We start from the raw sequence: 24,127 nt of genomic DNA on the forward strand, positions 1-24,127 counted from the left end.
CCGCAACCCAGGTACATGCCCTTGACCGGAATCAAACCTGGGACCTTTCCGTCCGCAAGCCGACGCTCTATCCACTGAGCCAAACCGGTTTCAGCTGGCTTGGCTTTTAAAATATGTATATACTAGTGGCCTGTGCATGAATGCATGCACATTGAAAGGAAATTAATTAGAAGAAATATTTTAATATTGCTATTCGCCCTTTCTCTATAATAGAAGTGTCAACCAAATTCGCGATCAACAATGACAGGTGGAAACACACGCGTGCGATTGGCGCCAGTGAGAGCTTTCTATGTATTGCACATGCGCTAGTCAACTTAGCCTTTTATAGATATAGAATAAACTTGCTTAATTAGACCTGCTTTCTGATGTAGCTAAATTTTTTCCAGCCCAGTGAAGCACCCCAACTTCTCTTTCAGGTAATTGTCAGCAACACAGCAGTAAATATCAACACGAAGCAGATTATTATTGTAGATCACGCAGGGAGAACAAAGGGTAAAATATTTAGCTGCAGCTGTGTTTGACTATATTCTGCACAGTGAGAAAACTCGAAGTCATTTTCTTTTTTTTAAAATATATTTTTATTGATGTTAGAGAGGAAGGGAGAGGGAAAGAGAGATAGAAACATCAATGATGAGAGAGAATCATGGGTCGGCTGCCTCCTGCACGCCCCACACTGGGGATCGAGCCTGCAACCCAGGCATGTACCCTGACCGGGAATCGAACCCTGACCTGGTTCACAGGTCGACGCTCAACCACTGAGCCACGCTGGCCGGGGAGAAGTCATTTTCAAGGTCCACCATTTTTTACTGCTTTTCAGTCGGGTCAAGTTTCTAAGCTTTTTAAATCTCTGTTTTCCAGCTAATGAAAAAAAAAAAATAGGATTCTACTGAGTCTCCTATCTACCTACTCCAGGACTTCTGTGAGGATCAAATAAGATGAGGCATGGGAAAACACTTCATAGACATTTGTTTAAAATGTGAAATGTTTGCACCTGGCTATAAAGCAAGTCGTGTTCCTGGGAGGAAGAAACTGCAAGGAGGCCAGTCGCTAGGGCAGCGGTTCTCAACCTGTGGGTCGCGACCCCTTTGGCGGTCGAACGACCCTTTCACGGGGGTCGCCTAAGACCATCCTGCAGATCAGATATGTACATGACAATTCATCACAGTAGCAACATGACAGTGATGAAGTAGCCACGAAAATAATTTTATGGTTGGGTCCCCACATGAGGAACTGTATTTAAAGGGCCAGAAGGTTGAGAACCACTGCGCTAGGGAGCGGAAGCTGCGTGTTGCTATGTGATGTCATTACCCGGCCGGACACTTAGCATATTAGCCTTTTATACGTGTAGATTTTTTTTATTGATTTCAGAGAGGAAGGGAGAGGGAGAGAGAGATAAAAACATTGTCAAACCGGTTTGGCTCAGTGGATAGAGCGTCGGCCTGCGGACTCGGGGGTCCCGGGTTCGATTCCGGCCAAGGGCATGTACCTTGGTTGCGGGCACATCCCCAGTGGGGGGCGTGCAGGAGGCAGCTGATCGATCTCTCTCATCGATGTTTCTAACTCTCTATCCCTGTCCCTTCTTCTCTGTAAAAAATCAATAAAATATATTTATATAAAAAAAAACCAACATCAATGATGAGAGAGAATTGGCTGCTTCCTGCATGCTCCCTACTCGGGATGGAGCCCACAACCTGGGCATAGGCCCTGACCAGGAATCCAATCAGTGACCTCTTGGTTCCTGGGTTGACATCCAATCTCTGAGCCACACCCGGCTGGCGATGACTTGGCTTTAGATCAGAAAAACAAACTTAAAAATTTCTTGGTAGTTTCTCGACCATGGTTTTTTTTTTGTTTGTTTGTTTTTTAAAGGAACAAGGCAAGGCAGGAGTCCTGCCCGAAGAGTTACAGTCTTTTTTTTTTTTTTTTTTTAATATATTTTATTGATTTTTTACAGAGAGGAAGGGAGAGAGATAGAGAGTTAAAAACATCGATGAGAGAGAAACATCGATCCGCCGCCTCCTGCACACTCCCCACTGGGGATATGCCTGCAACCCAGGCACATGCCCCTGACCAGAATCGAACCCGGGACCCTTCAGTCCCCAGGCCGACGCTCTAGCCACTGAGCCACACCGGTTTTGGCTCTCGACCATGGTTTTACAGCAACTGCCGTCGTTCTGGTGGGCTTGACTCGATGGAGCAGTTTTGGGGAACATTGTATTCTACCTGTTTCAGTAGAAAGTAATGATCCAGTTTGTTTGGTGAAGAGGTTTGAGGGGGGCTGAGTGGAAGTGGGATGTGGGGAGTCCGTGAGGGCACAGCAGTGTCCACATAAATAATGAGAGAGGCGCCCTGACTGGTTTGACTCAGTGGATAGAGCATCGGCCTGCAGAGTGAAGGGTCCCAGGTTCCATTCCGGTCAAGGGCATGTACCTTGGTTGCGGGCACATCCCCAGTAGGGGGTGTGCAGGAGGCAGCTGATCGATGTTTCTCTCTCATCGATGTTTCTAACTCTCTCTCCCTCTCCCTTCCTCTCTGTAAAAAATCAATAAAATATATTTTTAAAAAAATGAGACAGACTTTGACCCTGGGCGTGGTGAGATCAGGGCAGGGGCGGTACTGGCTGTGGGGGTGAGGGCCAGGCGGTGTCAGGGCTTGAGGAACTAGGCTGGTGGATGGGAAGGGTAATAATGGACATCACTTTCCTCTGAGCCAAACCGGCTGGGGCGGTTTTGCCTTTTTATTGAGAATGATGAGTACTGTTCTCATTCCTGCCAAGGATAGGAAAAGAGGCGGTGGCTGAGCCCTCGGGAAGAAAGGAGCGGGTGACTTCGGTTCTGCTCTGTGGTGTTCAATATCTTGTCTCCTTAAATCTGTTCCGTGAACAAGAGAGGCAAGTACTATCATGAGGAAAGAGGTTTCCGAAAGATAAAGCCACCCACCCAAGGTCAGGGCTGGTCAAGATTAAGCCTCCAGCGGCCTCCTGTCTTAAAAAGACAAGACAGCCCTAGCCGGTTTAGTTCAGTGGATAGAGCGTCAGCCTGCGGACTGAAGGGTCCCAGGTTCGATTCTGGTCAAGGGCATGTGCCTTGGTTGCGGGCACATCCCCTGTAGGAGATGTGCAGGAGGCAGCTGATGGATGTTTCTCTCTCATCGATGTTTCTAACTCTCTATCCCTCTCCCTTCCTCTCTGTAAAAAAACCAATAAAATATATATATATATATATAAAAAAAGACAAGACAGCCCTGGCCGGTTTGGCTCAGTGGATAGAGCGTCCGCCTGAGGACCAAAGGGTCCCGGGTTCGATTCCGGTCAAGTACACACACCTGGGTTGCAGGCTCCTCCCCAGCCTGGGGCCCGTGCAGGAGGCAACCAACTGATGTGTTTCTCAACCTCCCTGTCTCTCCCTTTCTCTTCCTAAAGATCAGTGGAAAAAGATCCTCGGGTGAGGATTAACCAAAGGAAAAAAAAAAAGGGCAAAACAACTTATTTCATTCTACTCGGTGAGCTGAGAATTGAGGAAAAAGGAAAAAGGGGGGGGGAGGGGGGGAACGCACCTGGGAGCCTGCCCGCTCTGGAGGAATGCAGGGGGCCGGCAGCCTTCCAGCTCCGGCTGCAGGGGAGACCCGGTGTATTCCTGACTCGGAAACCCACTCTCCCCTTTTCTGCATCTCCCACCTCTTGTTCCTGGGAAGTCCCTCCCTCACTCTCACCTCGATCCCCCTTCTCCTGTCCCCCACCATCTCCGCTTGCACACAGATGGCGCTGCTCCCACTACCCTTCAGGAGGGGGGAGCGGGGGAGAAGGGTGTGTGTGTGAGGCTCCAGGCAGCCAGCAGCCTGTAACTGGATCCTGTTTGCTTCCAGCAGGTGCACGGTTCCTGGGTCTCCTCTCCGGAGCCTGGCAGAGCTCGCCCCTGCCCAGTCCAGTGACCTTTGCCTGTCTGAGCCCTGGTTAATTTTTGCCCAGTTTGAGGGCTGTGGGGCTCCTCCCCTCTGGGATATAAGCCTGGCCCCAGGGTGCCCTGTGCTGCCTGAGCCTCCCGAACTCCCACCCTCACCATGGCCAAGGGCTTCTACATTTCCAAGGCCCTGGGCATCCTGGGCATCGTCCTGGGTGTGGCGGCCGCCTGCACCATCATCGCCCTGTCCGTGGTGTACGCCCAGGAGAAGAACAAGAATGCCGAGTTATCGGCCCAGGTCACCACCACCTTGCCCACCACAGACCAGAACAAGCCCACCGGGACCACGCCCACCACCACCTTGGACCAGAGCAAGCCGTGGAACCGGTATCGCCTCCCCAGGTCGCTGGTACCCGACTCCTACCAGGTGACGCTGAGGCCCTACCTCACCCCCGATCAGCACGGCCTGTACATCTTCGAGGGCTCAAGCACCGTCCGCTTCACGTGCCAGGAGCCCACCAACATCATCATCATCCACAGCAAGAAGCTCAACTACACCGACGTCCAGGGCCACAGGGTGTCTCTGCAGGCCCTGGGGGGCGCCAAGGCCCCCGAAATCGACAGGACCGAGCTGGTAGAGGTCACCGAGTACCTGGTGGTGCACCTGAAGAGCCAGCTGGAGGCGGGCGTCATGTACGAGATGAGCAGCAAGTTCCAGGGCGAGCTGGCTGATGACCTGGCGGGCTTCTACCGCAGCGAGTACATGGACGGCAACGAAAAAAAGTAAGTTGGACCTCGGCCTGCCCGGTGCCGCGGGCAGATCCAGGTGCGGAGGCAGAGCTGGAGCCTGGGGGCCCAGGGAGGGCGTGGGTTCGAGGCCTTTGAACCTGGGGGAGCCCTCGCCTGGCCCTTCCTTCCTATGTAGCTCCCAGGGAGCAGCTACCAAGACAACAAACCCTTTCCCGGAGGCCTCCCTGCCCCACCGTAGGGAGTCAGGGATGAGTGGTGAACGGGTCCCCGGTTTAGACAGGAAAACCAATCAGCGGAAAGAAAGATGGGCTCCAGCTGACACGGGATGGAGCTGCCGGGACTTTGACCCTGAGTCCGGAAGGAGCACTGATCTCCCAGAGTCAGCTGGCCTATCAGGGGCTGCCTGGACAGGAGGGGAGGGCAGGGATTAGGCCAGACCGGCTTTCCGGGCACCCCTTCCCCTGCAGGCCCAGAAGCCCCTTAAAGCCCCCTCCCCACCCCTACGGGTGAAGGCATTCCCCTCTAACACCTGGTTTGGGCAGGGTGCTGGCCACGACCCAGATGCAGTCTGCCGATGCCCGGAAGTCCTTCCCCTGCTTTGATGAGCCCGCCATGAAGGCCAGGTTTAACATCACCCTCATCCACCCCCACAACCTCACGGCCCTGTCCAACATGCTGCCCAAAGGTGAGCAGGTCTCTCCTGGGGCCACACAGCCTCAGGGAGCCGGTGCCCCAGGGCGGGGGGCGCGGGGCCGGAGACAGGGTGCCCGCCCACCTGCCTGAACGTTCCACACACAGGTCCCAGCACCCCACTTCAGGGCGACCCCACGTGGCACGTCACCGAGTTCCACACCACCCCGGTCATGTCTACGTACCTGCTGGCCTACATCGTCAGCGAGTTCACGTATGTGAACATGACGGAGGCCATGTCGACCAATCAAAACGTCCTGGTACGAAGCTGGGCCCGCCTTGCCTTGCCCGGGTTGGCCTTGCCTGAGGGATCTTCCTGTTTACCCCAGCCCCTGAGTTTGTTAGGCCAGAGTTTGAATCCCAGCTCTGGGGAGTTCCCTGACCCTCGGTCTCTGCATCTGAAAAGTGGGTCCCTCCTCATGGAGGGAGTTCCCGACCCCCGGGTGCCAGACAGACATGGTGGTTATGGCTGTTGCTCTCCCCCAAAGAAGCCTCCCTAGGACTCAAGCCCTTCAGGGACCCCCAGCCCTCTCTTCTGCTGCCCAGGCCACCTGGTTTAACCTCATCCAAGCCCTGCCCTCAGCCCACCTGCGCCAGGACCAAGAGGGCCCCTGACCTACCTCCATCCTCTCTGCAGATCCGGATCTGGGCTCGCCCCAGCGCAACCGCGGCGGGCCACGGCCAGTATGCCCTGAACGTGACAGGCCGCATCCTCAACTTCTTTGCCCAACATTACAACACATCCTACCCTCTTGATAAATCCGGTGAGTGAGGGATCTCGCGGGGTGGGGGGTGGGGGGGCGGGTCTCCGCGTCCAGAGGCCGTCCTGCCAACCTCCTGGCCTCCCCAGACCAGATCGGCTTGCCCGACTTCAACGCCGGCGCCATGGAGAACTGGGGGCTGGTGACCTACCGGGAGAACTCTCTGCTCTTCGACCCTGACTCCTCCTCCAGCAGCAACAAGGAGCGTGTGGTCACCGTGATTGCGCACGAGCTGGCCCACCAGGTAGCCGGCGCAGCATGGGGAGTGCAGGGAACGGGGGGGGGGGGGGGGGGGGGGGGGCTCGGGAGGGAGGGCACAGGTCCCCCCTCGGTAGCTGGGAAGGGAGGTAGCAGGCGGGAGTCACGATGATGTCAGAAGTCGCCAGCCCCGGCCTGGCACCTGGGGGCACTCCTGAAGGATTGCTCTGGGTATGTTGGTGGCCACAAGGCCAGAGCAGCTCCAGGGCTGACCCCCCGCCCCCACAGTGGTTTGGGAACCTGGTGACGGTGGCCTGGTGGAACGACCTGTGGCTGAACGAGGGCTTCGCTTCCTACGTGGAGTACCTGGGTGCCGACCACGCCGAGCCCCACTGGAACCTGGTGAGCCCGCTGTGCCGGGGCCTGGGGTGGGGCTGGGGCTGGGGGAGGACCGGGCCACCCCTCCCCGGACGGTCTCCTGATGACGGCTGGGGCTTTGCAGAAAGACATCATCGTGCAGAACGAACTGTACCGTGTCATGGCGGTGGACGCCCTGGCCTCCTCCCACCCGCTGTGCACCCCAGCCGAGGAGGTCAACACGCCGGCCCAGATCAGCGAGATGTTCGACTCCATTTCCTACAGCAAGGTGCTGCCGGCCTGCGTGCTAGTTCCAGACACCGGGAGCAGGGGGTGGGGTGGGGGTGGGGGTCTGGGAGCACCTGTCCCAGCCGGGTGGGGTCACAGGGTCCTGCTGCCTGGGCACAGCTTTCTGAGCACCCCTTCCTCTCCCCAGGGAGCCTCTGTGATCAGGATGCTCTCCAGCTTCCTGACGGAGGACCTGTTCAAGAAGGGCCTGGCGGTGAGTGCGCTGGGCCAGCCCTGGGTGGGGGGCGCAGGCGGGGGGGGGGCTTCCCTCCAGCCCTGCCCTGGTCCCCAAGCCCAGCCTACCACCCGGCGGAGTGGTGGAGCCTGGGACACCAGCTTAGCCTTCACCGCGGCCTCTTTCCACAGTCCTATCTCCAGACCTTTTCCTACAACAGCACCACTTACCTGGACCTGTGGGAGCACCTGCAGAAGGTGGGTAACAACCTGCCGTCCCCCCAAGCCATTCTGTTGGGGTGCTGAGATGCTGGATGTCCCTGGGGGAGGGGGGGAGGGGAGCACCTGTGTAAAGGAATGTGTCCTGCTCACTGCCCACCAGCCCGGGCAGGTCATTTGGAGCCTTGGTTGGTGATTGGGAAAATGGGCGCTATGATGGCCCCTTGAAGGAGGGGGTGTCCTTGAAGGAGGGGGTGTGAGAACCGTGGGCCAAGGCCCCGCAGGCGGCCTGCCGCACCCCGTCGCGAGCTCCGTGATGGGAGCCCAGGAATCCACGCCTGTGTGTGCTCAGGACACGGGCCTCCCGGCTCTCAGGCCCGAGCCCTCCTCTGCCGGGAACTTTGGAGCCATTCAACCTGCTCAGCAGTCCTGGCTGCCCTGTGCCCTCCCGGCCCCTCCCCAGCACGACTTTGCACCCCAGCACCCGCAGCACAAGCTGGGACCTTCCCATCCGGCCCCACCTTGCATTCCTGTCAACTCAGACCCAGAGCAGCCCTGTCGGTGGGGCGGACCCTCTGACCACCTCCCGCCGTCCCTCCCTGCTCCCAGGCCGGAGTCTGCCCGGTCTCCTCCATCCCCACCTCTTCCTCTCCCTCCCAGCGGCCCCACCCCTTCCCTGGGGCCCTCCTCACCCCAAATGACGCCTCCAGCTCCCAGGTGCCCTGGCTCTCAGGCTAGTCTGACCAGGGAGGGGGACCAGGGCGTTGTCACAGTCCCAGCGAGGCTCTAGGCTCCTCTTGGCCAACCTCCAGCTCAGGGTCCATCTGCCAGGAGCCTGGTCCCCCTCCCCTCCTCCCAGACCGACTCGGTCCCTCCCCTCCACTTCCACCGGCTGCCTTGCCCTGCCTCAGTTTCCCACGCCTCCTGCGAAGATGAGCCCTCCTCCATGCCAGGTGCCCCGCCAGCTCCATCCCTCCCTCCGGTTCCCTCTTTCCCTGAGCCCCCTCTTTCTGCAGGCCCCGGGGCCTCCCCCCTTCTCAGCCTGTACCCTCCAACACCCTCTCCTGCCCGCCTTTCTTTGCCCTGTTGTTGTTTTTATTTTCTCAGTTATTAACAGACATTGTTGGCATGTTGCTGTTATTATGAAAACAATACGTATGGATGGAAAGAGAGAAAAAAGACCACCGAGTACAGTAGCCACCACCTTCAGCCGGTCCCCAGGCCCCCACGGGGTGTCCACGCTCTCGCCCTCGCTCTGACTGCTCCCTCACCTGTGTGTCCTCTTCAGGCTGTGAGCCAGCAGACGGCCATCCAGCTGCCTAAGACTGTGAAAACCATCATGGACCCCTGGATCCTGCAGATGGGCTTCCCTGTCATCACCTTGGACACCAAGACAGGGAGCATCTCTCAGAAGCACTTCCTCCTTGACCCTGACTCCAACGTCACCCGCCCCTCAAACTTCAGGTGAGCAGACCGGGTCCCAGGGCCGGTGGGTGTCCTCGTGCGGGTCCCCAGGGGCCTCGCCTGCGGTGGTCCCAGCCCCAGGGGCTGTCCACAGGCTCTCCTTCCTGGGCCAGGACGGGGGGGCGCTTGGTGGCAGAGAGTGGGAGCCGGGGCAGGGCTGCTCTGCGCTGGCGGTGGCCACGGCCTGCCGGCCCTCACCGCCCCACCTCGGGTCTCTTTTGCAGCTACCAGTGGATTGTTCACATCTCGTCTCTGAAAAATGGCATTAAGCAGGCAGACACCTGGCTGGAGGGAGCCACAAAAAGTAATGCAGACCTGCCCCTGTAGATGGAAGCCCCGCCCCCCACTCCCAGCTCCTGGCCCATATGCTGGGGTTCCGGCAACCTCGGCCAGGGCTTCCTTCATCATTTCTTTTTTTTTTTTTTTAAATATATTTTATTGATTTTTTACAGAGAGGAAGGGAGAGACATAGAGAGTTAGAAACATCTATGAGAGAGAAACATCGATCAGCTGCCTCCTGCACGCCCCCTGGGGATGTGCCCGCAACCCAGGTACATGCCCTTGACCAGAATCGAACCTGGGACCCTTCAGTCCGCAGGCCGAGGCTCTATCCACTGAGCCAAACCAGTTTCGGCTCCTTCAGCATTTCACTCCCCAAATGGAGCTTCCTTCTTTGATTCTTTTAAAAAATTATTTATTATATTTTTATTGATTTCAAAGTGGGAGGGAGGGGGAGAGAAAGATAGAAGCATCAATGATGAGAGAGAATCATGGATCGGCTGCCTCCTGCACGCCCCCTACTGGGAATCAAGCCCGTAACCCTGGCATGTGCCCTGACCAGGAATTGAACCATGACCTCCTGGTTCATAGGTCGATGCTCAACCACTGAGCCACGCTGGCCGGGCCTGCCTTCTTTGGTTCTAATCTCTACTCTGTTGTTGCTGCCCAGCTTTGTGACCCTGAGCAAGTTACCATCCCTGTCTGGTCTCCATTTGTTCACCTATAAAATGGGGCTGTTTAGTATCTACCCCCACGGGATTGTGTGAGCATTAAAGGAGACAATCCCCACGAAATGTTTTAGACAGCGCCAGGCCCTGAGGAAGCCAAGTCACCTTCTGCCCTAGGCCAAGGCTGCGATGAATGGAAGGAAGACAAGCAATTAAAACTTTCCCGAGCTGTGCTGAGTGCTTCCACAGAGGCGTGTCTGGCTTCTGGGCTACTTGGGCACAGGGGCCAGGAGCTGGGATTAAGGGAGATTCAACCTCATGGAGAGGTCAGGGAAGACTTCCCGGAGGAGGTGACCTGAGTCTTAGAGGAAAAGTAGCAGTTAGCTAGGCTAATGGTGGCATAGGAAAGCATTTCAGGCCCCAGCTGGCTTGACTCAGTGGATTGAGCGTCAGCCTTCAGACTGAAGGGTCCCGGGTTCGATTCTAGCCAAGGGCATAGGCCCAGGTTGCGAGCTCGATCCCTAGTAGGGGACGTGCAGGAGGCAGCCAATCAATGATTCTCTCTCATCATTGATGTTTCTATCTCTCTCTCCCTCTCCTTTCCTCTCTGAAAGCAATAAAAATATATTTTAAAATAGAAAGAAAAGAAAAGAAAAGCATTTCAGGCAGAGGAAAGAGCAAGCGCAAGGCATGAAGGCAGGAGAGAACATGGGGACTGAGCAGCCGTCCCTGCAGGATGCAGGAGACACTTGGGCCAGGCGGAGCTGGGGCAGCTGGGAAGTTGCCAGATGTTTGGGTCTGACCTGCAGGTGTGGACGGGTCCCCTCTGGCTGCCAGGAGAAAGGCTAGAAGGGGAGAGCGGGAGGAGGCGGTGCTCAGCCCCACAGAAGAGACGGGCTGGGCCAGGGGGCTGCTTGGATGGGAGTCTGAGTGGACTGGAGGTGTGAGGGCAGAGGTATCCAGGTAGCTGGCACTGGCCCGGGCACATGGAGCTCCGGGAGGCAGGGCAGGCACTGAGGTTCAGGCATGACATGTGGTCTGGCCAAGGTCACCAGCCAGCCAGAGGTAGAGGTTGGCCGGGCAGCCTGCCGCCGCCCCTTCCCCGCCCCTCCCCTCGGCTTTGCCCCAGAGGCTGGTGGCCGGCTGTTGTCTGGCTGCACAAGGCTGCTCTTGCTGGAAGTAGGAGGGTCAAGGGTCAGCCTCGAGTCTTCTGAGCTACCCCACCCCAGCTCTGGTCTCTCTCCCCACAGCTGAGCCAATGTTCAAAACCACAAACGAGTGGGTCCTGCTGAATGTCGATGTGACGGGCTATTACCAGGTGAACTACGACCTAGACAACTGGAAGAGGATTCAGAATCAGCTGCAAAGCAACCTGTCGGTGGGTATCTGCCACCGCGACCCGGGCCCCTGCCCCAGGCTCATCCCAAGGTCACGGCCTGAGGTCACACCCGTGTTGCTCCTTCTAGGTCATCCCGGTCCTCAATCGGGCGCAAGTCATCCATGACGCCTTTGACCTGGCCAGGTGAGTGTCACCTTCCTCCTCGGGCCCAGACGGGCTCTGCCGGGAAGGCCTTGTGCCGTGAGCAAGTGCGTGTCCATAATGAGAAACCCTGAGTCTGATAGGGCCAGGGATCAAATCTGCAACTGAGCTACGTGCCTTGACCAGAATCGAACCCAGGACCCTTCAGTCCCAGGGCCAGCGCTCTATCCACTGAGCCACACCGGCCAGGGCCTCATGTTTGAAATGGGGACAATAAGCAAGGGATTGTGACTGGCCATGGGTGAGGGCAGGGCCTGGCTGGCCTTGTTTATGGAACCGCCCAGCATCCACATTCCCCACCCCAGCGAACACTCGAGCTGGCTCACTTGGGGCTCTGGGACCTCAGGCTCCAGGAGGCGGCTGGGGTTCCCAGAGAGGAGTAACTGGGGGTGCTAACTTGAGCCCTTCTGTTTGATCTCCAGTGCCCGCCAGGTCAATGTCACCCTGGCGCTGGACAACACCCTCTTCCTGATCAACGAGAAAGAATACCTGCCCTGGCAGGCCGCCGTGAGCAGCCTGAGCTACTTCAAGCTCATGTTCGAGGGCTCCGAGGTCTACGGCTCCATGCAGGTACGGAGGGCGGGCCAGGCTGGCGGGGCCTGACATTGCGCCATTAGGAAGTCCATGCAAGTATCGCCCAGCGTGGTGAAAGCCTCCAGGCTGACCAGGCCCAGGGCCTTGGTGAGCGCAGGAGGGATCGGGAGGGAGGGCCGCAGGCACTGAGGAGGTGGGCAGGTAGGGAGGGGCCAGGCAAGGACCCAGACTTCCCTCGAAGTTGGCGGGTTTGCATGTTAGCACTTTCAGAAGAGGCTACTGTGCTGGGGCGCCGGACGCCTGTCTTTTACCTGCTACATGGCCTTGGGGACCCCGCCTGAGCCCAGAGAACCCGTCTATGAAACGTCTACCTGGCTCACCAGCCCACGGGGCAGAAGGGAAGGGAGATGCAGGTGTTAACAGCCTTAAAGCAGGAGACTCCCACGACGGCAGTGGTTCTCAACCTTCTGGCCCTTTAAATACAGTTCTTCATGTTGTGGTGACCCCCAACCATAACATTATTTTCGTGGCTACTTCATCACTGTCATGTTGCTACTGTGGTGAATCGTCATGTAAATGTCTGATATGCAGGATGGTCTTAGGCGACCCCTTGTGAAAGGGTCGTTCGACCGCCAAAGGGGTCGCAACCTACAGGTTGAGAACCGCTGCCCTAAAGAGACCAGAAGAGGAAGCTGGATCTGTAAGGATGTTCATTGCCATGTGGTTTATAAAAGACCCAAAACCCCATAACACTTTTAAAAATATATATATTTTTGTTGCTTTCCGAGAGGAAGGGAGAGGGAGAGATAGAAGCATCAGTGATGAGAGAGAATCATGGATCAACTGCCTCCTGCTTGCCCCACACTGAGGATCGAGCCCACAACCTGGGCATGTGCCCTGAGCGGGAATCGAACCCTGACCTCCTGGCTCATGGGCTGATACTCAACCATTGAGCCATGCCGGCCCGGCCCCAAAACACTTACATGCTCCAAAGTTGGGGTTGGTTGAGTAGCATATCCATTTGGTGGAATACTGTGTAGCCATTGGCTCATACTTGAAGAGATCATTTTTTATTAAACATTTTTCACATGAACTTCCTATGACGATGAGGTATTATGGTGAATGAGGTTGTAACTCATTTCAGCTCATGAACCCACCTACCTTGGAGTCACCTCATCTTCCTGATGCGGCTCAGTCACAATATTGGGTCACCTCAGTGTGTGGCATTTACTTCGTTGCCATTATTTAAGCAGCATTCGCGGCTGAGCCGCACAGAATGCTATGCTTCTATTTCCTTATGCAAATGTATCAGATAATACAGCGGCGTTGCTTTTCTTCTCGCCCCCCCTCCCCGGCCCCGGAGGCACCCCCAGCTCCTAGACTAGGACGCTCTCCTGGACTCCGAGTCCTTGGGTTCTTCCTCGAGTTTTCTGTCTCATCTTCCAGGAGTTTTGAGAAAGGGTTTGTAAGAGGTGGACGTCACAGGGTAGATGGCCTGAAATGCCTTTATTCCACCTTGACACCGGAGTGAGCTTACCTGGGTTTAGAAGTTCCTACGTTGGAAATTATTCCTCGAAAACGTCAGGTCTTGCTGCACTGATGTCTCTAGTCTCTGTTGAGAAACCGAGAGCCTGTCTCTCTCTCTCTCTCTCTCTCTTTTTTAATATATATTTTTATGGGTTTCAGAGAGGAAGGGAGACGGAGAGAGAGAAACATCAATGATGAGAGAATCATGGATGGGCTGCCTCCTGCACACCCCCTACTGGGGATTGAGCCTGAAACCCGGGCAGGTGCCCTTGACTGGAATTGAACCTGGGACCCTTCAGTCTGCAGGCCGACGCTCTATCCACTGGGCCACACCGGCCAGGGCGAGCCTGTCTCTCCGGTTCTTTGCACGTGGCCAGTCTCCCCTTCGGGAAGCTGTGGCTCTTCCTTCAGTCCTGGCGGGCCCTTCTCATCCTTCAGCTCTGCGCAGTTTTGTGTTGCTCCTTCGAACTTCCTTCCTCCTTTTCTTCCTGGGCGGCCTGGTCCTCGCATCTTCTTCCCTCTGGTGGTTGGCAGCGTGCTGACTTGTTGTTCTGCCCGCCCACTCTCCTCCACAGGTTGTGTTCAGTTCATTTCTTCGCTTGGAAACTTCCCCAGGCTGTTCCAGGCCCAGCGTCTGTGCCTCCATCCGGGCCAAGGGCAGTCATCACAGGCTTGCCCGAAACTTCCTTTTCTTCCGTTGACCCGTTTCCTCTGCGTCTGCTGTGGCTTTTGGTCTCCTCTTTCGAGTTGCAGGCTGAGCTGCTGCTTCCTAAATTCCCCACAATAAACACAGAACATTTACAATCAGGTGGCGGGGTAGGAGGTGGAGCGGGGCAGGGGGGCGCGAGGGGCCCCAACCCTATATGAACAAACGTAGCATAACCAACGGGCACGGACACTGGGGCGGTGGGGGCTTGTCCTGGGGGGCGGGAGTGGCCGGGGAGGGGGCAGTCAATGGGGGGGAAAGGAGACATATGTGATACTTTAAACAATAAGACAAGACAAGAAGCCAAAGCCGGTGTGGCTCAGTGGATAGAGCGTCGGCCTGCGGACTGAGGGGTCCCGGGTTCGATTCCGGTCAAGGGCATGTGCCTGGGTTGCGGGCACATTCCCAGTGGGAGGTGTGCAGGAGGCAGCTGATCGATGTTTCTCTCTCACCGATGTTTCTGACTATCTCTCTCCCTTCCTCTCTGTGGGAAATCAATGAAATATATGAAAAAAAAAAAAAGAAAAGAAAAGAAAAAGAAATGGTGATGCTTAGAGTGTTAGGGCGGCTGAGGCTTTGCGGGGAAGAACCTCAGCTCCATCATCGGATACGGGTTGGGGGATAGGGGCTCTGAGTGCCGTCCCGCCCTGGGGGAGGCCCCAGCTTCTGGGCGCTTTGCCTCTAGCCCAGCGGTTCTCAACCTGTGGGTCGCGACCCCTTTGGGGGTCGAACGACCCTTTCACAGGGGTCGCCTAAGGCCATCGGAAAACACATCTATAATTACATACTGTTTTTGTGATGAATCACGATGCTTTCATTATGTTCAATTTGTCACAATGAAATTGGGGGTCACCACGACATGAGGAACTGTATGAAAGGGTCGCGGCATTAGGAAGGTTGAGAACCACTGCTAAGCCCTCACGACACCTGCCCACCCACGCAAGGCCCCTCGGGGCTCTCGGCAGGCCAGGCTGGAGTCTAGCCTCTGAAGCTGTTCCTGTTCTCTTTTCCTCAGAAATACCTGAAGAAGCAGGTCACACCCCTCTTCCGTCATTTTGAAACTGTCACCAGTAACTGGACGAAGCGCCCCGAAAACCTGATGGACCAGTGAGTGTGACCTCCTCTGGGTCTGGGGGTCATGGGGGCCCCCGCCACCCTGACCTGGGGAGTCCAGAGCAACACCCAGGCCGTGCCCCCCCGGACCTCCCCACTCCTGGCTGGACTGGGAGCACCAGGCGGGGAGGAGCCCCCAGCGCAGAGGCCCTGCCGCCCCTGTGGGGCCTGTGGCCCATCTGGCCTCTTCGCACAAGGGACCCAACTGAGACTCCGAGGTCCCCTCACCGATTGGTCATCGAGATCCTAGATGGGGAAGCTGTGGGTCCCCAGGCTGCCCCAGGCATAGAGCAAAGGGGGGACCCAGAGGACATGGCGGGCTGCAGCCTTAGCGCCCGGCCTGGCCGCCCCTCCTGGAGCCGCGTGTCAGCTGGGGAGTCCTGGCCGGGCATCTGACCAAGTGTCCCCCGGGGCAGGTACAACGAGGTCAATGCCATCAGCACCGCCTGCTCCAGTGGGGTCCCCGAATGCAAGACACTGGCGTCGGACCTTTTCTCCAAGTGGATGGCTGACCCCAATAACAACCCGTGAGTATCCCCTGGTCCTCCCCATCTTCCTTCGTCCCTCAAGCCCATAGCCCTGTCTTCACCAGACCTTGGTCCCACCCTCCCCGCTGCTGCTCACGGCTGACCCCCCGCCCCCATATCCCATCCCCCACGCCAGGATCCACCCCAACCTGCGGTCCACCATCTACTGCAACGCCATCGCCCAGGGCGGCGAGGCCGAGTGGGACTTCGCCTGGGAGCAGTTCCGGAAAGCCACCGTGGTAAACGAAGCGGACAAGCTCCGCGCAGCCCTGGCCTGCAGCAAGGAGGTCTGGATCCTGAACCGGTGAGGGCCTGCGGGCACAGCCGGCGAGTTCCCTTCCCCACCCGGATCCGGGGTAGAAGGGAAAGAACCAGCCTCACAGGGGCCTCCACACTCACCAAATGGCACCGTGGGGCAGGGTGTTCCCATTTCACGGATGGGGACACGGAGGCTCGGAAAAGCCAAGCAGCTTGCCCAAGGCCAAGAAGCTTCGAGGAGTGTTAGAGTCAAGATTCGAGCCCAAGTCTGGGCTTACGTCCTATGCTTTTTTCTTCTTTAAGTATTTCGTTCTTCTTGTATTTTTATTTTTATTTTTTATCTCAGAGAGGAAGGAAGAGGGAGAAAGAAACATCAATGATGAGAGAGAATCATTGATTGGCTGCCTCCTGCACGCCCCCTACTGGGGAATGAGCCTCTAACCCGGGCATGTGCCCTTGGCTGGAATCGAACCCGGGACCCTTCAGTCCGCAGGCCGATGCTCTGTCCGCTGAGCCAAACCAGCTCGGGCTCATGTCCTGTGCTTTTATTTTATTTTATTTTTTTTAAATATATTTTTATTGATATCTAAGAGGAAAGGAGAGGGAGAGATAGAAATATCAATGATGAGAGAGAATCACCAATTGGCTGCCTCCTGCATACCCACACTGAGGATCCAGCCTGTAACCCGGGCATGTGCCCTTGACCAGAATCGAACCCAGGACCCTTCAGTCCGCAGGCCAATGCTCTATCCACTGAGCCACACCAGCTAGGCCTCATGTCCTCTGCTTTTAACTGCTGCAGCCTCTTAGCCTCTACTTGACAGTGACTCAGTTTCCCTCTCTGTGAAGGGCTGTGGCACAGGTGGACCTCAGTCCTTCTGGATGTCCAAACCAACCCCCAAGCCCTTGATGAGGGCCCCTGGCTCCCACTGTGTGCCTCAGACGCCATCTCCTAGACCCCAGTAAAGCAGGACCACCCTCAGTCAAAGGCAGGAGTGGCCACCCTACATGGGACAGGACTCGCAGCTCTTATTCCTTCATTCCCTGTCAGATACCTGTCAAATGCCAGGTGCACGTCAGGCACGACACCTGGCCTCGCCAGCGACCCTGCACAGGGGCCTCCGTGTCCCAGCTACAAGAGGGAGGCAGGAACAAGGGGTCTTAGCCCTTGGCATGCCGAGGGGATGGCAAAGGATGGAGGACAGCTGTGGGGGGAGGGCAGGCTCCTGTGCCAGCCTGGCTCTCGGGCGAGTCATCTGACTGCAGCCCTTGGACGTGGTCACTAACGCGGATCCTGCCCGCACAGGTACCTGGAGTACACCCTGGACCCCAACCTCATCCGGAAGCAGGACGCCACCTCCACCCTCAGCAGCATCGCCGGCAACATCGTCGGGAAAACCCTGGCCTGGGACTTTGTCCAGATCAACTGGAAGAAGCTCTTCAACGAGTGAGTCGGCTGAGAACATGTCAGGGGGGCCCTGAGGGTGGTCTTTGTGCACAGGACACGCAGGGCTGGGAGAGGGGGGTGAGCCCTGCAGAGCAGATGGGGGACGGGTGGTCCCTTTTCCCACTTGGAGGGAAGAAAAAGTCGGGCTGGTGGGAGTGATGTCTGCAGAGACGGGAGCCAGGGCACTGTGGTGAAAGCTGCGTCAGGCCCCCTTGAGTGGGCCGGTTCGTCTCATCTACAAGATGGAGCGATCACAGGGCGGATGTGAGGATCCTGTGTCACCTGTCAATCACTGAGTGCTAGCTCCCGCCCTCCTCACGGTTCATCTCTCTCCCTGCCCTGCAGTTACGGTGGCGGCTCCTTCTCCTTCTCCAACCTCATCCAGGCCGTGACGCGACGGTTCTCCACTGAGCACGAGCTGCAGCAGGTAAGCAGCCCTGGGCCCCGGGGACCATCCGGGTCTGAGGGGGCGGCCACCACTCAGCTCCCTCCGAGGGTGGTCACAGGGCACAGGCCTCCGCATTAAGAAGGGAAGCTGGGTGTCCAGGCTTTTTCAATGGTGACAGTTCAACCCAAAAAGTTCTCTTGGAATTTTTGTAAAAGGAAAGAGGATAAAATCATGAACCTTCATAAACCCGTCACTCAGAACACTTATCAGCATTTTCCCGGCACTTTGTGAGGTGGATACAATTTCGGGTAAATCACTGATATTATGTAATTTCACCTCTAACTACTTTAGTCATTTCTCAAACAAAGGAATTTTAAAAACATTATGCCACTGTTATTAGCAAACCCAAGAAAGTGAATGACCATCTTATACTCAGGCCGTTTTCAAATTTTCTAAGTTTTTTTTTTCTTTAATTTCTTTTTGTCATTGATATGTTTGAATTCAGAAGCCAAAGTGAACTCATTGCCTTAGGTTGATTTGTCTTGTTTTTAAATTGAGATATTAAAAAAATTTTTTGAGATATAATTCCTGTATCATAAAATTCACCATTTTCAGTGGTATTTAGTATATTTACAAAGTTGTACAACCATCGCCACCATCTAATTCTAGAGCAGCGGTTCTCAACCTGTGGGTCGCTACCCCTTTGGGGGTCGAACGACCCTTTCACAGGGGTCGCCTAAGATCATCGGAAAACACATATATGATTACATATTGTTTTTGTGATTAATCACTATGCTTTAATTATGTTCAATTTGTAACCATCCTGCATATCAGATATTTACATGATGATTCATAACAGTAGCAAAATTACAGTTATGAAGTAGCAACGAAAATAATTTTATGGGTAGGGGTCACCACAACATGAGGATCTGTATTAAAGGGTCGCGGCATTAGGAAGGTTGAGAACCACTGTTCTAGAGCATTTTTATTACGCCTAAAAGGAACCCCACACCCATTAGCCGTCACTCCTCATTCCCGTCTCCAACCCCAGGCAATCACTAACCTACTTCCTGTCTCTGTGGACTTGCCTCTTTGGACATTTCATACAATGGACACATACAGCATGTGACCTTTTGTGTCTGGCTTTTCTCACTTAGCATCATGTTCTCACAGTCCATCCGTGGCGTAGCACGCATCACTCCCTGCTATGGCTGAGTCCTATTCCACTGTATGGACGTGCCACTTTTGCTAATCCATTGAGCGGCGGATAAACATTTGGGTTGTTTCTACCTTTTGGTTATTATGAATAACACTGTTATGAACATTCATGTACAAATTTTTGAGTGAACACATGTGTCTTCATTTCTCTTGGGTCTGCACCGAGGAGTGGAATTGCTGGGTCATTTGGTAACTCTATGTTTAACTTTTTGGTAAACTGCCAAAATGTTTTCCAAAGAAACTGTACCAATTTACATCCCTGCCAGCAATGTGTAAGGGAGCCAATTTCTTCCTCTTTTTAAAAAATATTTTTATTGATTTCAGAGAGGGAGGGAGAGAGTGAAACATCCATGATGAGAGAGAATCACCGATTGGCTGCCTCCTGCACGCCCCACACTGGGGATCCAGCCTGTAACCCGGGCATGTGCCCCTGACCGGGAATCTAACTGTGGCCTCCTGGTTCATAGGTCGATTCTCAACCACCGAGCCATGCCGGCCCGGCGGTGGTGTCTTTTGATACATAAGTTTTTTTCCTTTTGATGAAGGCCAACTTTCTTTTTTGTTGTTGTTGTTGCTTGTGCTTTTGGTGTCATATCTAAGAAACAGTTGCCAGATCCAAAGTCACCAAGATTTACACCTGTGCTTTTTACTAAGAGTCTTACCATTTGAAGTCTTGCATTTGGGACTTGGATAAATTTTTCCTTATTTTGTGTACGGTGTGAGGTAGGGGTCCAGCTTCATTCCTTTGCATGTGGCTATCCAGTTGCCGCTGCCCCGCTTGTTGAAAAGACTGTTCTTTCCCCATCAAATGGTCTTGGCACCCTTGCTGAGTATCAGCTGACCGCAAATGTGAGGGCTTCTATCTGGACTCTCAGTTCTATTTCATTCATCTATCTGTGCAGCCTTATGCCAGTACCATATATATATATATATATGTTTTTATTGATTTCAGAGAGGGACAGAGAGAAACATCATTGATGAGAGAGAATCACTGATCGGCTGTCTCCTGCACGCCCCCTACTGGGGATCGAGCCCACTACCTGGGCATGTGCCCCCTACCAGAATCAAACCCAGGACCCTTCAGTCCACAGGCCAACGCTCTACCCACTGAGCCAAACCAGACAGGGCCCACTCTGTCTTGACGACTGTAGCTTTGTAGTAGTGAGTTTTCACATCAGGAATATGAATAACACAACTTCGTTCTTTTGCAAGATTATTTGTCTCTTCTGGGTCCCTTGAATTTCTGTATGAGTTTTAGAATTGGATGCTAATTTCTGGACGAAAGGGCCATTGGAACTTTGATAGGGATTGCATCGAATCTAGATCCATTCAGAGAGTATTGCTATATTAATAACATTACATCTTCCAATCCATTAACATTTATTTGGGTCTCTTTTCCTTTCATTTGGGTCTTCTTAATCTCTTTCCAAAATGTTTCATAGTTTTCAGCAAAGCAGCCAGTCTTGTACTTCTCTCGTCAAATTTATTTCCAAGTGTTTTATTCTGTCTGATGCTATTGCAAGTGAAGCTGCTCTCTTAATTTCGTTTTCAGATTTTTCATGGCTTCTATGTAGAAATGCAATTGATTTTTAACATACTGCTCTTGTATCCTGCAACCTTGCTGGGCTCATTAGTTCAAATAACTTTCTTTGTTGATGTCTGAGGATTTTCTGTGTGCAGATCATGTCCTCTCCAAACAGAGACAGCTCTACTTCTTCCTTTTTTGTCTAATTGCCCTAGTGACAACGTCCAGTACTAATGCATTTTTTAATCTGTAACATCTATTTAAAAAACACACACACAAAAAACCATTTATTGGTCGAAGCAACTGGGTCGTTTGTATTATGAAAGTGGCCACCTTTTTAATCTAGCTGCTCGGTTGCCACGGTGTGTGTTTCATTGGCCACTCTCTCCTCCCTTGATTGGATTGAGACTGCAATTCAATTAAAAACCGACAGTCAGTGCAGTAAAGAATTGCACCGGGAAGGCTAATCTAGGAGCCGGATTGAGCCCCAGGGGCTGTGATCGCTGAGCTCTGCTCCAGATAAGGACTTGGCCCCAGGGGGGTGGGAGGACCAGGACGGGCCCCTCTGCCCAGAGTTGCGAGAGACCAGCCTGGGCTGAGCCCCGCTCTTTTCCCGGCAGTTGGAGCAGTTCAAGAAGAACAACATGGACATAGGCTTCGGCTCAGGGACGCGGGCCCTGGAGCAGGCCCTGGAGAAGACCAAAGCCAACATCAAGTGGGTGAAGGAGAACAAGGAGGTGGTGCACAAGTGGTTCCAAGACAACAGCAAATAGTCCCCGGTCTGCGCAGTCGCCTGGCCCCCCTGTGAGGTGCCCACAGGCATCTGTCCCAGGGGCCCACCCACCGCGGGACTCCCATTCCCGGACCCTGAGGCCCCACGTCCTCCCTCAGGGACTACGTCCTAGCCCACGTTCTCTCCGCTCTGTCCGTGGAGCTAAGTCCAGCTCCTGGCGGCCCGACTGTTCAAGCACCTCCCAGCCCCCGCCCCTCGTGCCAACCGCACCCCAGGCCCGGCATGGCTCCCGTCGCCCAGGGCCCTGGGGCTGATCTCAGGGAGGCCCAGCTCCAGGGCCAGAGCAGCAAAGCCCTACGTGGACTTGGGTCGGCCTTGGGGAGCTGCCTGCGCCCTCTCTCACCTTCCCATGAAGACCCTAAACCTGGAGACTCCACCAGACACCAGATCTGTATATTTTTTTTCTAAGAGAAAATATAGATAAAGGATTTCTAGATGAGCTTCCAGACTCATGACTTCCAGACGCAGCACAGGAGGGGTCCGCACAGCAGCTGGGGAGCCTGGGCTGGCGGGCAGCGGTGTGTGTGGGGGGGAGGTGGGGGGAGGTGGGGGGGTGCTGGGCCTTCCTGCAGAATACTTGTGGGCGCTGTCTGCTGCATTTTCCTTTCACCTGAGTACTGTGGGAGCTGGGGGCCTGGGGAGCAGAGGGCAGGCCCAGGCACAGCGTGCCATGGCGGGCGGGGTGCCCCCCAGAGTGGGGCCTGCCAGTGGCTCTCTTCCTGCACCGCAGCCGCACACCTGGGACAGTGAGGGGAAGGGCAGGGCCTGCCACCTCCCCAGGGTCCATGGTGGGTGGGTGTGATGTCGGTTCGTGACCTTGTTATCGAGAGTCGCATGCTGAAAACGGCAGGGCCCCCTGTCCCCTGGGGGAGCTGGTGGCCAGAGCCAACACTGGGGGCAAGGCCTGGGACCTATGGGCTCCACGGTCCTCATCGGACTTGCTGGGAACTTCTTGGCAAATAGAGCTAGGTCAGTGGTTCCCGGCGTGGGGCACACGCCCAACAGGGGAGCAATTTGATGTTTAAGGGGGGCAATTTGAGAATGAGTTATTCACAGGGAATCTTTTGCCTTTCTTATGGTTCTAGGGCCTCATAAACAGTCTATAAATGTATATTGTGGTATATATATGCAATTCAGTTCTCTATGTTTTTTTTTAATATAATTTTTTTTATTGATTTCTGAGAGTAAGGAAGTGGGGGAGAGAGACAGAAACATCCATGATGAGAGAGAATCATGGGTCGGCTGCCTCCTGCACGTCTCTCACTGGGGATGGAGCCCACAAGCCGGGCATGTGCCCTTGGCCGGAATCGAACCTGGGACCTCTCAGTCCGCAGGCCGATGCTCTGTCCACTGAGCCACACCGGCCAGGGCTCTATTCTGTGTTTTGAAACTTTACTTGCTGTTTCTTCATATCACTTCATATTGCTATTATTTTTTTTAACCGTTTCTTAGTGATTTCTCCCTCAGTGCTTCCACTGTCCTTCCGTTCTTTTATTTCTCTCTCATGGATGCCATGTGGTTTGGAAGCTTGTTTTGACCAAGTTCATGGCCTTTGAGGCTTCCTCCACGCGAATAGGAGCTCACTTTTATTTTTTATTTTTTTTATTTATTGCTTAAAGTATTACAAAGGGTATTACATATGTGTCCATTTTTCCCCCCGCCCTAGACAGTCCCCTAGCCTCCCCTACCCCCCAGTGTCTTATGTCCATTGGTTATGCTTATATGCATGCATACAAGTCCTTTGGTTGATCTCTTACCCCCCTACCTCCTGCCCCCCAACCCTCCCCGGCCTTCCCGCTGCAGTTTGACAATCTGTTTGAGGCAGCTCTGCCTCTGTATCTATTATTGTTCAAAAGTTTATAATGGTCTCTATTATCCATGAATGAGTGAGATCATGTGGTATTTTTCCTTCATTGACTGGCTTATTTCACTTAGCATAATAGGAGCTCACTTTTTGAATAATAAGAATTCTATGTCCCAGATTGTGGGCTCAATCCCCAGTGGAGGACTTGCAGGAGGCAGCCGATCCATGATTCTCATCTCTCTCATCATGGATGTTTCTATCTCCCTCTTCCTTCCTCTCTGAAATCAATAAAAATATATTTAAAAGCCGAAACCGGTTTGGCTCAGTGGATAGTGCGTCAGCCTGCGGACTAAAAGGTCCCAGGTTTGATTCGGTCAAGGGCATGTACCTGGGTTGCGGGCATATCCCCAGTAGGAGATGTGCAGGAGGCAGCTGATCGATGTTTCTCTCTCATCGATGTTTCTAACTCTCTATCTCTCTCCCTTCCTCTCTGTAAAAAATCAATAAAATATATTTAAAATATATATATATATTTAAAAAAAAAAGAATTCTATGTCACAGGGTGGGAGGCATCAGGATGGTAGAGATGCTTCGGTGGGGCGTGGCCAAAGAAGGTTGGGGACCCCTGAGCTAGGTGGTAGGAAGCTCTCCTGGGCCTCAGCCCCATAAGGCCCAGCTGCGCCTGCGGGGCGGGTGGGAGGCAGAGAGGGCGTCACAGACTGAAGGCCTGCAGGGCTCCAGCTGCTGGGGCCTGGGAGTCCAGAGGCCTGGTTTCAGATATGTCAGCCCCTGTGTCCTGGACAAGTGACCAGAATCCGGGACTTTGGTTTCGTCATCTGTGCAAAGAAGACTGACCCTAGGGTCGGTGTGTGGATGGAAGGAGTCTGCGTACTGACCACTGGGCTGACAGGTAAGAGGAAGTGGCTGATGGTCCTAGACGTGTCTCTGGGTTCAAGGCCCTCTCCCCTCACAGGCTCCCCTGTGCTCCACTGGTGGCTGC

The 24,127-nt window shown here is 54.6% G+C and overlaps 2 protein-coding genes across 2 annotated transcripts in view; both read left to right on the forward strand.

The window, feature by feature from the left end:
• The window catches only part of CRTC3 (CREB regulated transcription coactivator 3), a gene marked incomplete at its 5' end in the record, with an annotated part of 1,283,408 nt that overhangs the window by 771,658 nt on the left and 487,623 nt on the right, over nucleotides 1-24,127 (forward strand). The window lies entirely within an intron of this gene.
• On the forward strand, nucleotides 4,060-21,757 carry ANPEP (alanyl aminopeptidase, membrane; the record flags this gene model as incomplete). Its single annotated transcript, XM_081114959.1, has 20 exons — nucleotides 4,060-4,682; nucleotides 5,192-5,334; nucleotides 5,448-5,599; nucleotides 5,977-6,103; nucleotides 6,190-6,344; nucleotides 6,587-6,700; nucleotides 6,801-6,944; nucleotides 7,092-7,157; nucleotides 7,310-7,375; nucleotides 8,625-8,800; nucleotides 9,025-9,104; nucleotides 10,998-11,125; nucleotides 11,214-11,269; nucleotides 11,710-11,857; nucleotides 15,070-15,161; nucleotides 15,584-15,694; nucleotides 15,831-15,998; nucleotides 17,259-17,399; nucleotides 17,745-17,826; nucleotides 21,151-21,757. The coding sequence occupies 20 exons, from the start codon at nucleotides 4,060-4,062 to the stop codon at nucleotides 21,301-21,303; spliced, it is 2,925 nt and encodes a 974-aa protein (XP_080971085.1). The 3' UTR covers nucleotides 21,304-21,757.

The sequence above is a fragment of the Myotis nattereri genome (genome assembly GCF_964212035.1).
Source record: "Myotis nattereri genome assembly, chromosome: 21".
In the NCBI taxonomy this organism is placed as follows: Eukaryota; Metazoa; Chordata; class Mammalia; order Chiroptera; family Vespertilionidae; genus Myotis; species Myotis nattereri.